Consider the following 15,000-nt stretch of genomic DNA (forward strand, 5'->3'; position numbering starts at 1 on the left):
ACAACAGCACTGTGGGGACAGAGAGAGCCGGGGATACAGGAAAGAGAGAGCAGGTAATGGACAAGTGATGACGAAAGGCATTCATAGTCATTATGTTTCATTATTCAGAGTTATAGTCATTTACAACAGTATTAATGACCAAAATATTATTTCATACATAATAGATAGATAGATAGATAGATAGATAGATAGATATTTACTTTATTAATCCCGAGGGAAATTCAAGAATCCCGGGGGAAATTCAAGAAATAATATAATAAAAAATAATATAACCCACATTTGTATACGCGTGGTATATACAGTATTGTAGGATGGAATCATAGGTTAAATGGGAAATGTAGTAATAGCCTTTTCAACATCAGGCTTACAACAATTGTGTTTGATGATTATCACTAAATACAACAAGACAACATGAGAATGAGAATCCCCTTGTGAGGAGTTGTTTGGTTTATATTTCAAGTGTTGCACTGTATCTCATGATGTCATTATTCTATCATGAAGGCGGAGCACTAGCAGAAATTATAATAAAAATAATATGAACATGGCTAGAAGACACAAAAAAGCGAAGTTTGGTTTGCTTCAGGTTCAGTAGGATTGCCGCTGAGAATGGAGCCTGGCAACGAGACCTTGAGTCACAATTGTTTCAATGAATGCCCCCATGGGTTTAAATCTGACCACTTTTCCCTTTGTTCAATCAGAGTAGTTCTATGCTGCTTGGTGGGTGCACTGGCCGATCACACGTCTAGGGAGAACATTCTGCTCTGCAAGACTCCAGAATGGCTTCAAATACATTCAAAAAAGAAAGAGGTTGGAGAGAATGCAATACGGTATACTGATCAAAAGAGAGGGAGAGAATGGCAAAGAACCTATTATGAACACTAACACTAATTGTGTGTGTTAGAGTATGTGTGTGTTTGGGTGAACAGAGAGAGAGAGAGAGAGAGAGAGAGAGAGAGAGAGAGAGAGAGAGAGAGAGAGAGAGAGAGAGAGAGAGAGAGAGAGAGAGAGAGAGAGAGAGAGAGAGAGAGAGAGAGAGAGAGAGAGAGAGAGAGAGAGAGAGGGACAGAGGAGGGCGAGACATAGGAAGTCAGACAGGGACCTGTATTTTCTCCAGTCCCTCGGTGGTCTGTATTTGCTGAGGGAATTCTACGGCTCACTGGGGACAATTAGCCAAACCAGAACACTAAAGCATCATGGGAAATTAATGATCAGAACCTCCAGGAAGTGAGCTAATGAGTTTTATTGTCATACACACACACACACACTCTCTCTCTCTCTCTCTCTCTCTCTCTCTCTCTCTCTCTCTCTCTCTCTCTCTCTCTCTCTCTCTCTCTCTCTCTCTCTCTCTCTCTCTCTCTCTCTCTCTCTCTCTCTCTCTCTCTCTCTCTCTCTCTCTCTCTCTCTCTCTCTCTCTCTCTCTCTCTCTCTCTCTCCCTCTCTTTAATGCTGCACAAGAAAAGAGAGTAGGTTAGAGGAATTAGCCAAACGTGCAAGTGCAGCTAATAACACAAAGCTAGCCGTGTGTAACTTGGTCTGGAAGAGTGATGATGCTAACACAGAAGGCACGCTAGATTCAGACATGCATATTTACTGCACACAAACACACACACAAACATTCCCACATTGGCGCACCCACCCACCCACACGCACACGCACACACACACACACACACACACACACACACACACACACACACACACACACAGCCCACACACACGCACGCACGCACGCACGCACGCACACACACACACACACACACACACACACACACACACACACACACACACACACACACACACACACACACACACACACACACACACACACACACACACACATCATTAGAAAGAAGGACCACCAGTGGCTCCCGCCCACTGGAGACTGGGTGATTACTGTCACTACAACCTCCCCCGGGGAGACAACAACCGGAGAATGAATACTTGCACCACTAACAGGGAAAACACACACGAACACACACCCAAGCACCTGCTCGTGCACCACCGGCGTTTTCGCAAGTCAAGGCAGGCGGGGGAGAATCGAAGCGCTCGCAGGTGACAGTCCGAGGGGTGGTGTGTTGGTGAGACACCTGTTATGTTACTACATTTGTGTGTGCTTGAACGCATTTTGGACCACGAAATGCAAAGTCGGCCAACTAAAGGAATAATGCGTTTGGATTCATAATGCCAACATTATTTGGTAATTTCGTGTATAGTCCAACATCAATGTGTGAGGGCGGACAGTTCTCGTATTATTGACGGGGGGAGACGGGCCTGGTTCAGGGGAAAGGGAACAGGCCACGTACACACGCCAGTCGGCGCAACTCACAAAGAAATTAAGAAATGGATTATGAAGGCCACACCCTGCTCCTGTGATTGGCTCAAAGTTTCCCCGGCACCGCCCCGTGTCCTGGACAATGCTTGCTGTGGACCCGCCCTTCCTGACCGAGCCCAGCCTGTTGCTGCTGCCCAATATGCATCCAGGGTTCCTCAATTAGGCTTACTTACCCAATTACTGAACGAGCCACACTTTCCTTTGAGACTTCGTTTGGGGATTGATCGTTTTTGTTTTATTTTGATTTTCATTGAAGATATAACCAGGACGTGCTTAAGGACGTTGAGGACGCTTCACTGAAGAAGGTCATTTTTGTACGTTGTAGTGCTTCCACCTTTTTCAATTTAGTTTCCTAGAATGACTTCCAGGGGTCCCGGCGCAGAACCTGTGCAGAAAGCGAGAGACGTTCGAGTTCAATAACAAGTTCCATAACATTCCTGGACTTCAGAGGTTGTGCGCCGGTCAGTTCCTCACCTCGCACCGGTCTCCCCCTCAACCACAGCCTGGGTGCAAATCGAGTCCCCGCGGCCCCGGCAGCCCAACGACCCGTGCGGTGGGAGTGATGATGGGCTACAGGATCAGGTGGACCCCATGCGCTTTCCCAGGATGGAAAATCACATTGTTGCTGATCAATATCATCTCCACCGCCCTGGCCAAGAGACACGTAGTCTACTGGAACTCCACTAACACACGGTGAGAAAACGCTGCGCGCGGTGTTGGATGTGTTACTGGGTCGCTCCCGTGGCTCCCCTCCTTATCGGGGCCCACTGTGGTGCCCGTCCCACCCAGGGGTGATCAGCAGGAACGGACGGTGTTGTGGAGCTCGCCTGAACTTGCTCCACTCTTAGCCATTTGCAGTTGCGCAATGGCAACATTAATTCCGATACAGTGAGTCAGTGCAGCGAAGCCGCACTGAAATAATCCATCTTTTTTTAAGATAGAAAGTCACTGTATTACAGCCAAGTCAGTGATCGACCTCTCCAATATACTTGCTGAAATCCCTGTGGTATTGCAGGCGCGCATCCTCGACGCGCAGGGGCTTGTGATGGAATTACCCTGGTAGACATATAGTCATTTGGGTATTGTTATGATGACTATTAGTGCGCTGCTATTCTGGAGATATCAGCGAGGCGTTTATTAAAGCCTTGGATATAAAGCTTCTGCCCACGATGGAGTGAACGTTTAGTAAATAAAAGATGTGAGTGTGTGCGTGTGAGTGAGAAAGTATGGGGCTATTTAGCAGAGGCAGTACTGGTCCTACCTGCTGCTGATCCAGGTGTTTTAGGACTAATTGTAGGGTTGCAATCCAAAGCGAGCTGCAGGGCTAAAAGGGAAGCTGTCCAAACGTCCCTCTCCTCTCTCTATAGTCCCATGCAGGGCTTCACTCCTTATCACACTCTCTACCTCTTTATGTTCTCATCATTTGATCACGAACTGTGTCACACACGGGTACATCTAACAATGTGTATATGAACACCTGATTGATCCTTCATACATAAAGAAGGGGGCATGGCAGGGCCTTGGGTGGTGGGGGTGGTGGTGGGTGTGCATGGGGTGGTGGATGTGCATGGGTTGGTGGTGGTGGTACTGGTGTTGGGGATGCAGGTGGTGGTGGTGCAGGTGGTAGCGGGGATGCAGTCGGCGGTTGTGGGGGAGGGAGAACAGTGGGGATTAGGTAGCTGGAGGCCCGAAGGGATGAGCAGTCATTGCCCGCAGCAAGGACACACATCACCACGCTGGCTGGTGGAGGCGGAGGAGAGGGAACGCTCCAATCAGCTTCCCCCAATCAACATCACACTACACCCAACCCCCCGCTCATCTGGGTTTTGTACAGGGATTCATATTGGGGATTTTACTCTCTCTCTCTCTCTCTCTCTCTCTCTCTCTCTCTCTCTCTCTCTCTCTCTCTCTCTCTCTCTCTCAAACAAGCACACACACACACACACACACACACACACACACACACACACACACACACACACACACACACACACACACACACACACACACACACACACACACGCATTCAAACAGTCCCTCCTGTCTAGTGATGGATATTGTCTGTGTGATTAGTTGAGCTTCAGTCATCCCCCCGCACCATATTTTCTATTAAGCGTCAGGCGGCCTGTCCTGGGACTCATAAAGAGGACCATGGAGGGGGTGAGTGGGGGGCTGCGTCGGGGAGAAGTGGGCAGCGGTGGCACATGCTAGGAGGAAGCACTGTAGGGCAGAGCGTGAAAAACGTCCTGAGTCTAACCTTTGGAGCAGAATGCAAACCTCTGGCCTAGCTGTGATTTCTTAACTGTACACTTTCCAACGCTCCAGGGACACACTGCCTTTTTTTATTACTGGAGCCTTTTTTTGGGTTGTTTTGTTTTACCACCATTGTTATTGATAGCTTTAAGCCTCTCCCCCCCCTCTCTCTGTCTCTGTCTCTGTCTCTCTCTCTCTCTCTCTCTCTCTCTCTCTCTCTCTCTCTCTCTCTCTCTCTCTCTCTCTCTCTCTCTCTCTCTCTCTCTCTCTCTCTCTCTCTCTCTCTTTGTCTCTGTCTCTGTCTCTCCATCTCTCCCTTTGCTTTCAGTAATGTTTTATAACCTAGAGGAGAAACACAGTTTATACTGTTGTACTCCCTTTAGGATTCCCCCAAGCTTGTAAAATAGGAAACAATACGGGAGTACAAGAGCGCTGATGTAAAATTAGAATCCAAACAGCAGCTCTGGCATGTGGCGCGGCTTCACCCGGCGTCCCGCTGCTGAGGAGACGTCGTTAAAGATTACAGAGGTGGACTTCAGCCGACTGTCACCTCTCCCATGACATTAAGATTTATGGCTTTTAATCAAAACATGAGGCAAGGCGCAGCATAAAGGGCCCGGTTTAATACGGCTACAAGGGTTAGTTAGCACGTTAATCTGCTGCTTTGTTTAGCATGCCCCAGCCTCCAGACCTCTGCTCAACCAGCTGCTGAAATGAAAGTGAAACCAAAGACTGTGGCAACGCAACGTTGAGGTAAAGAACACTTTCAAAGTCGTATCCATTGGGCAGCTTTTATTGTTGGATCAATTCAGTTTGATTGCCCTGGTTCACGATTTTATGATCAGAGTTTATGGTTCTCCTCAGTTTAATAACTGTGTTTCTCCCTGTGACCCGAGGGTTGGCGGTGGGGGGCAGAATCTGTTTTTACTTCCTTGACATGATGAAGTTAACAAGATATTATAACTGATGCCAAGAACAAATTACACTGACTTGATACGACTTCCTGTACAAGAGGAGGTTTCTCCATCCAGTTTCTTCCAACAACAACCCGTTCATCACCAGAGTACCAGTGTACATGCTGAAGCAAACATCTGCCTTGCTAACCATAAACACTTAGACACATTCTTTCAGGTAGTTGTAGCCGTTGTAGTCCTTCACGGTTGAGCCACCTTTTTTTCCTTCTGGGCAGGAGATGGCATGGAAACGGTTTCAACATCCATCGGGCAGGCCATAAATTTGTAATGGGAGTAAACGTCAGCCAAAGCTGACCCTTAAATCATGCTCTCCGTTTCCTTATGCTCTGCCTGTTGGTTTTGGCGCATGCTTCTCCTTTTCTTCTTCTTCCTCGTCTTAAGGGGAGCCCGGCTCTGCTATGCTTCCTCCGGTTTCCAGCCAAAAGGTCGGAATCCGTCTCGCATTTTCATTCTTTGGTTCTCTTTATTCTATCTCTCTCTATCTCTGTCAGTCGTGCTCATATTTGCCTCTATTTGTTTATTGCATGTGTGTGCTTGCCTTTGTTTTCTGACTGAGAGACAGGTCTGCTGGGTTTGACTGCACATGGTTTACGTGTCCAGAAGCTGCTCGGTGGCACATTCCGTCACCACCTTATCCGAATCATTCTCTCTCTCTCCCTCTCCTTCCCTCCCAGTCTCTCTCCCCCACATTCCTTCTCCTGCAATCATTAATTTGTACAAGTAACTCACTCAGCAAGTTTGGGCACAGAAGTTACAGCATGTATTATAATCACAGAGGATTTTGAGCCCCATATTTCCTTCACTAGTCCCCCCTATATATCAGCTGTGTGGCTCTCTCTCTCAGGATGCTGCTGGAGATATTGCCAATGTGGCAACCGGGAGTTTGGTGGGGTTTTTGTATTGGAATTTACTCTTAATAAGTCTCACATGTAATCTCTGCTGTGTTCAAGCAAGATTTCCTTCCTTAAGAACTCATGAAATATAACACACACACACACACACACACACACACACACACACACACACACACACACACACACACACACACACACACACACACACACACACACACACACACACACACACACACACATACAGACACACAAGCATTCACACACACATACACGCACATACAGACACACAAGCATTCACACACACATACACGCACATAAAGACACACAAGCATTCACACCAAACTAGACAAATGTATTTAACCGTCTTCTCTTATGTGTGTATGGAGCCCCACTTGATCCCCGCCCCTCTACTCTTTGGCTACACGTCAGCCTATGCCATGTGGCTGCCTCAGTGTCTGCCTCGGTGCTAATCTGTGCCCTCCCCTGGTTAGAGATTAAGACGGAAAACAGGCCTGATTATAATCAAGTAAACCACAGTGTGCTAATTAGAACTCATTCAGTGGCCTGTGGATAAAATCTGTCCGTCTGTTTGTCTGTCTGTGATTTATTAACAGTCTCTCATTTCCTGTCCTTCTCTGGACCTCAATGTCCACTGTCTTGATCTCCTTCTTCACCGTACAAAGTTGGGGCATTGATCCAAAGTGGTTATTATGATGAGAACAACAAAGTGCTTCACTCATTGTTGTCTTGGTGCGGATCTACTTTATCAACGCAGAGTACTCAGCCATGAATAATCACATCAGTGGTCAATTATTCTCTAGGTTGATGTTGGAATTTACACAAGTAGTAAAGTAACACAACCATAAATCCCAGCCAAACAATGGCTGTGAGTGTTTGTCAGTTCGCCGTGTGAATTTAAAGATAGTTTCCTCAAGAGATTGAGATTGTGATTAATTGTACTCTGGGCGGAAAAAAACAAAGGTCAGACATCCGTTTGTATGTGTAAGGATGTGGCCAAACATTCAGAGAAAGTTTCCCGCAAAAATACAAATCATTTCTTTGCATGTATGTTTTTTTGTAATGCCGTGAAGGTTGTCAACATATTTTATCTGGAAATCTTTGACAATTAAAATATCTAATGATTTTTGGCGGGGCCACCAGTGTGTGTCACCGCTTATCTAAATGGTTCAAGGGTTTATCGCCATTTGGGAGGTCGGACTAAAGACTTAAAAGTGTTAGATTCAAGATGGCAGGCAGATGGACAAAGGGTTTTTATTTTAAGTAACCAAACCATGCCTTTCCTTCTCAAAAGTGTTATATGGCTTTTTGTGTGAGGCACTTTTGGAGGTGTGAATATTTACAGAAGTGGAAATGGGTCAGCACTGACATCTGTGTGTGCGTGTGTCTGCTTTTGCATGTGTCTGTGTTTTTGTGTGTGTGTGTGTGTGTGTACGCAACGTGCCTGCTTGTGCACGTGTATGTGTGTGTGTTTGTGTGTGTGTGTGTGTGTGTGTGTGTGTGTGTGTGTGTGTGTGTGTGTGTGTGTGTGTGTGTGTGTGTGTGTGTGTGTGTGTGTTTGTGTCTGTGAGTGTAAGAGATATCAGCAAAACCTCATTCGCTAAGAGCAAGGGGCCTGCGGATTAACTTGTGTTACTGAGCGAGATCTTGTTGCATTACCTGGGAGTAAAATCCTGCATAAACAGGCAGGACCGAAAAGCAATCCTTGTTACAGTCGACTAAAGAAGAGAGATATGCAGAGAGATAAGCAAATGCAGGATCTCTGTGGAGAAGGCTTCTCTGTGAGACACGCATTGAGGTAAATCAGTTCTAGCCCGGCCCGGGCCGGTGTGGATGTCTGTATTAAAATGGATCAGATGGGCCTGGTGTTGCTGCTGCCAACCGTCACACTAGACATGGTGTTCAAGCATGAAACGGGCGGCTGGGCCCCTCTCCTCCCGGTCAGGGTATTTAGTCAATCGATACCAATTTAACAGCCAGATATCATCACCTCCAGCCCTCTTCGCATTATCGCCACACTGCATATGGGGCCAATCGTTTTTCTCTGTCCAAATTTCTCTTCAGCCGCCCACTGCCCTGTTTCTCTGTGTACGCACACACATCAATATTAGGTTATATTAAGCTGTAATAACTTGCATTGTGTGAATATCATCTCCAAGTGCGGCGTGAACAGCTGCAGAATGTAATGAGCTTCAGTCTTGTCTGCCCCCTTTGGTTGGTGTTGCGGCTACTTGCTTTTGGTACAAAATGGCTGCCTGTATGTGTGTGTGTGTGTGTGTGTGCGTGCGTGCGTGTGTGTGTGTGTGTGTGTGTGTGTGTGTGTGTGTGTGTGTGTGTGTGTGTGTGTGTGTGTGTGTGTGTGTGTGTGTGTGTGTGTGTGTGTGTGTGTGTGTGGGCGTACTCCTGTGAGGGGTGAACTGGGGTGAGTGCAGTAGGCGCTGGTTGCCGGAGTGTTTTCCTTTGTGTGCCGCTATGAGTAAAAAATAAATTGGGCCGACGTTATTTTATTTCAAATAAAATAAAAGGAACATTTTGAGGATGTGCACTGTCCTAATGAATTAGTGAATATGCTTAACCTTGACCGAAAGCGAGCGATGCTGCTCATGGCAGCAGCGTGTGTGTGATCGCTGGGGCGGGAGGCTGCATGGCTCTGCGAGGAGCGTGTCCGCGTGCACGCCTCGTGTTCTCCGTAGAACGCTGAGCTTCCGTTCATCTCAGAAATCCTGCCAAGAGGCAGCCAGGGAATACCCTCATACCGAAATTGAATTAGTATTGACCCAGGTGGAGCAGGAGGCTGTTGCAGAAAGCGGGATTATTGTACCCTACAAGGTGCTCGGGGGGTTGGGGGCTCTGAGCCATGCCCTGCTGTCAGAGCCCAGTGCTTGAAACCTTCTTAAACACATCGCTTTCACATTTAAAGGGGAGACATTTTTTTGTATTTAGTATTTTTTTTTGTGTGTGGGCTTTCAACTGTTGCTCTAAAGATCTCCATATGATATGATTATCGTTACAATGGTTACTATGGAAACCACACATATTTTTGCTTGCAGGTTTCCGAGAAGGCTGCAAGGTATTGGAGCGTCATTATTTAGTCCGGGGGGGATTTCTTTGGTTCCCAAAATTGTGATTTGAACAGATTAGGGTAACAGAGTTTAACATTCATCCCCGACAATATCAGCAGTGGCCTTTTCCTGAAGTCATGGCGTGTCAATATTAACATGGTTTTGAAATGTAATCAACACAATAATTCAATCACCCCTGTGTAGTGTTCTTTTAAACTGATCTCCTTTCTATTCTGGGTTCTGTTTTGCCCTGATTTATGAGATAGGACGATGCTATCTCATATCAGAACATGTAGAGGATCTTGTGACTTCTTCTCTTCCACCGGCAAGTGGCTCCTGAGTACTCTTATGAAAGTACAATGTCAGGAATGTTGTAAAAATGTCTGACGCATCGTCCTAACAAGAAGCTCATGCTCTGACTGGTTCATGGTCAAATGAATAGTTTGTCCGTGGAGTCACTCACCGGCAGGGGAAATTGAATAACGGAAAGACGCAAATGCCGGGAGAGGAGGGGGGGGGGGGGGGTGTGGAAGCAAAATTAAAGAAAGGAGATGCTCTTGCTGTTTTGTTAATGGAGAGAAGCATCCTGGTTCTACTGATGTTCAGTTTGGGCTTCCTCTCCCCAGGCCGACTGCTTTCACGTCCCTGACTCTGTGTGGCTCATTGTAAAAACAATGAGAATGCTTGGCAATAGGAGCTCATATTTCTCCAGCTATGCAGACCAGCTACCTGGCTAAGCTGAGAAAGAAGTTTCATCTATTATAACATGGACACACTATATTCAGTTTGATGGACGCTTGTGTCCAAAGCGTTTTGCAATGCCACCAATTCAATCCATCCAGTTTAAGCATGGGGGTCCCAGTGGGATGGAGACCATGACTCGGGGGGGTGTTAAGGCCGTTTCCTGCCAGTTGAGCCAGATTGATACCAAGCAGCAGGGTGTGGGGGGCCCTGTCGTGGGAACAGAGGTTATTTTCTGGGGTCTGGGGTGATCAGGGCTCTGTGATAGGGGGATACATGTTTCTGATTGACCTGGAGGGGGTAGGTCCTTCATTGCATTGTGGAGATTTAGTCGTAACTGAGGGTTTGTGTGTGTGTTTATGTGTTTGGGTGTGGGTGTGTTTGCATCCGGGTGTGTGTGTGTGTTTGTGTGTGTGTTTCTGTTATTCCCTGCCATTATCTGCATATCATTAGGCTGTAAATCTATTGAGCGTATCAGTATACCCCCCCCCCTCCTCCTCCTCCTCCTCCTCAGAGTTCAGGGAACAGGTAAAACACTTTGGTGGGCTTTATTCTCTCTTTCTGTCATCAGGGCACTTTTAGGCCGTTCTGTTTGATCCCTCTTTAAGTGTGGAGATGGATCACCTGATAAGCGCTGAGGCGGACAGATAGAACCTCACGCATGTGAGCTTTGAAAAACTATTCATGCCACTAAAAGAATGTAGAGCTAATATTTGGACTCTTCCTTCCAGAAGTGGGATGCTGGCCCCCAGTGATGTGATGAGCACACATATAGACACACACACACACACAAACCCACACACACACCGACGCCGACAAACACACACACACACACACACACACACACACACACACACACACACACACACACACACACACACACACACACACACACACACACAAGAACACACACACACACGCGCACACACACACACGCGCGCGCACACACACACACACACACACACACACACACACACACACACACACACACACACACACACACACACACAGATCCCCCCTGTTCTTCTATTCCTTACACACGCACCCACCCACTCACTCACTGCATACACATACTAAAACACATCCTCTCTGTTGCGCCTCACTCCGCTCTGCAGCCCCTAGAGATGGGGAAGCATTAGAGCTGCGGGAGCAGACAGGGATAGCGAGCGGTAGGTGTGGACGGTAGGGAAGAGTCAACAGATTTCAACTCCCAAAACAGCATGGGGAAGGCCCCTTGGGAGGCATGGAGGGATGAGGTGAGCGGGGGGGGGGGGGGGGGGAGGGAGAGGTGGAAGAAAAGATGTCGGCCGATATTACTATCACTGTCACAGGCTAGTGTGAGCAGAGATTCCTACCCCCTTGCCAACACACACACACACACACACACACACACACACACACACACACACACACACACACACACACACACACACACACACACACACACACACACACACACACTCGCCCAGGCCTATGCTCAACACGTGCACATACTTCCATACAGGTGTACTATCACAAACACACACACACACACGCACACACACACACACACACACACACACACACACACACACACACACACACACACACACACACACACACACACACACACACACACACACACACACACACACACACACACACAACCACACACACAAGCGGGTACATTCACATATATGGCCTCCTTTTCCCAGCCTGCGTACTCTCTCACACACCCGCTGGATAGCTTTAGGAGAGCCAGCCGAGGAATCACACTCCATATACTGCTGTCACTGTTTCCAGTGTGGTAGGAAACTAGCCATGTTAAGTCTACCTGTGTGTGGGTCTGTTTGTGTGTGTGTTCATGTGCGTGTTTCTGTTCCCGCATGTGTGTGTGTGTGTGTGTGAACAAAGTGTGAAATTCTTCTTGCAAATTGGATTCTACATGAAAGAAAACTTGAATGGGTTGCTCAGGTTTATTCAGATGGCCAAAGATGAGATGATGAGGTGTGTGTGAGCGAGTGAGTAGATTGGGTGTGTTATTTTAGTAAACGATAGCCGGGAACACATGATTTTCCAGTTTGCGGTATGTGCCTCTCTGCTGTTCCCGGTGAATTTTTTTTTTCTCTTTGCAGGTCGACCTTAGCATGCCATGCAAGATAAGCTAAATATGTCTGCACGGCGGACCTGAGGTCTTACCCTTTAGGATCAGCGCACGCAGCCACAATCATCCTATTTTTCAAACACAACTCCTTTTCTTGAAGGGGTTTTATTACAACCCGTTGAATAAGCTTAGAACCACACCTGCGATGTCTTCCGCTGTAGTCTTGAGTCCGGCGTCTGATTTACGCACGCTGCACATTTCAGGTGCGGCCGGGCGACCAGGGCTGCTCTTTAGCTCCGAGCAGAGGACGGGCCAATGGCCACTCAGGGAGGGTCGCTGCAGACGGGCAGCTCATGAATACACTGCACTTCTCTCTATTACGTTTGAATCAGGCTTCCATTTACGCATCGCTCCCCTCCGAACGCGGCGGTAGACCCTCGCGTGGCTCTGATCGTGGGATTCATCCGTGAACGCCTCGCCTGCATGGTATTACCTCAGGAGACAAAATGTCTGGTCAAGCAAGGAGAATGTGTAACTCGACACAGCATATTTTGGTCCACTTCCTAGTTAACATTCTGTATTTTACTGTATTTTGTTATTTCTTTTTTGATACTGATTAAAGGGAAAAAAATCATTATCCCAGCAAATAAAATGTTATGATGGTATTAATTGCTTCACAAAGATCAACTCAGTTGGAACCAAATGTTTTGATTTGTCTGTAATTTCTGGTAGAATATACACACACACACGCACGAGCACACACACACACACACACACACACACACACACACACACACACACACACACACACACACACACACACACACACACACACACACACACACACACACACACACACACACGTCTGTTAATCTTGTAATTGTAGGTTACTTGTTATTTTAAACTAGGATTGTGTATATTGTAATCTCTGAATAATCCCCTAATCCCAATCCACTGCCGAGTCCCGATTAGCAGACTGGCGTCTGGGAGCGTCCTACTGTCCCGCCTTATTGTGTCTGGCGGGCTCCTGCAGCTCAAACGGCCTTTCTATCTCACCATGGACAGAGGACTTCAGTAAAGCCTGCCATGGGCCCAGACATCAGCCCAACGTACACGGGCCTGTCTTAATAATTGTTACATACAATAAATCTATATTATTATATCTGTGCATGTTGGATAAATTGCATAGGTTTTTTGATGTTTGAGGGACATTTTGTATGTTTTAAATATGGATTTCTGTGTCCTTGCTGGTGCCTTAGTGGATCTTATGGGATTCTGTCTTACCCTAATGAACTCACCGGTTTAATGAATCAAGAGCCCATAGTGCACCTGTCATCGCGGTGTAAGTAGCCTCTCTTTAGAACAAGAATTAAAGAGTACATGCACGCAAAACTAGTGACGTGCCAAGCTAGTGGTTGTGGTGGTGGTGGTGGTGGTGGTGGTGGGGAGCAGGGCTGTGCGTGACTAGAGCAGGCCGAAGCTGGTTGCCTCCGGGGGGGGGGGGGAGATTGAGGGGCACTATACTCCCCCTACCCCCACCCATCTCCCATCTCAGAGGGATATGAATGTAAACCGTCCTGACGGAGAAAGACGGAGCGGGCGAAAAGGGCATGGATAGTCTGGCGAGCCCGGGACCCCCGGTCGACCAAGGAAGAGCTGATGGGAGGGGGGGAGGAGGCTGACGACTCCAACTCACTGACCGTGAAGAAGCTTAGATAAACAGAGGGGGAGGAGGAGGGGGGAGTTGTTTTAAGGGCCGATGGTGGAGAGAGAGAGTAGGAGAGACAGGGGAGGAGAGAGAGGGAGGGCGGGAGAGATGCTGAAGTCTGGTTGACACACGCAGGGGACAGGAGACCTACTGTAAAAAGAGGTGAAAAGCAAGAAAGTAGACCGGCTTTAGGAAGTTCTTTAAATAAAGTTCACAGACAGGACAGAAAGGGGCCAACATGGGCTATTTGCTCACGAACCAACCCCCTCCACCCCGCCCCACTCCACCACCACCTCTTCTTAATTTACTCACCTCCCTACGCTCGACCTCTCCAACTCTTCTCCACCTCCACCTAAATTATTGAGAGAGCAAAGTTTTCTGGAGTCTTTCCAACCCAGCTGTCCAGCGCCTGTCCACTAGCAATCATCTAGGCGTCAGCCGACCAAAGGGCCAGCAGCGCTACAACACCCCTAGTAGCGCAGTCTCCCTCTAAAACTGACCTTTTAAATCAGGAGGAATAGGAGAAAGAGAGGGAGAGACGGAAAGAGAGGGTGAAGAAAAAGGATCTCCTGGCTCAGAAGTGACTGACTTTGTAGGGGGGGGGGGTTACATTTGTAATTATGATGCATCCACCTCATGCTCATGTGTTTTCCAACCACTTTATTGCAGTGACTTCATGGTCCAATAAAACAAACAAGGTAAATAGGTCAATTACAGTAAACACAAACATACGTTGGTGTAGAAACGAGTATTAACCGCTGTATGTCTCAGGGAGCCCGCAGAGGCCATTAGTCAAAGGCTGCATCGGATCAGAACTGAAAGGTTTCTCATGCTGCCTTTTGATAGATTACATAAATGTTTTGAAGGACCGTGCGTGCATCCGTCCATCCATCAGCGGCGGAGCGCACAGCCCCTCTCCCGTGCCAGTTCTGTCCTCGGCGGAGCTAGCGGGCACAGCGATAGTGGTGGTGGTAGC

The 15,000-nt window shown here is 47.6% G+C and overlaps 1 protein-coding gene across 4 annotated transcripts in view; it reads left to right on the top strand.

The window, feature by feature from the left end:
• Positions 1-2,428: 2,428 nt before the first annotated feature.
• The window catches only part of efna4 (ephrin A4), a 36,693-nt gene continuing 24,121 nt past the window's right edge, over positions 2,429-15,000 (top strand). For 2 of the 4 annotated variants that reach the window (XM_030369618.1, XM_030369621.1), the window contains exon 1: positions 2,429-3,024. In XM_030369618.1, the coding sequence (XP_030225478.1) occupies positions 2,894-3,024 (131 nt within the window). In that variant the 5' untranslated portion in view covers positions 2,429-2,893. Of the gene's footprint in view, positions 3,025-5,007; positions 5,338-5,373; positions 5,984-15,000 lie in introns of those variants that run through there. The other 2 variants (XM_030369622.1, XM_030369619.1) reach the window with 2 other exon arrangements.

The sequence above is a fragment of the Gadus morhua genome, chromosome 11 (genome assembly GCF_902167405.1).
Source record: "Gadus morhua chromosome 11, gadMor3.0, whole genome shotgun sequence".
NCBI classification, from domain to species: domain Eukaryota; kingdom Metazoa; phylum Chordata; class Actinopteri; order Gadiformes; family Gadidae; genus Gadus; species Gadus morhua.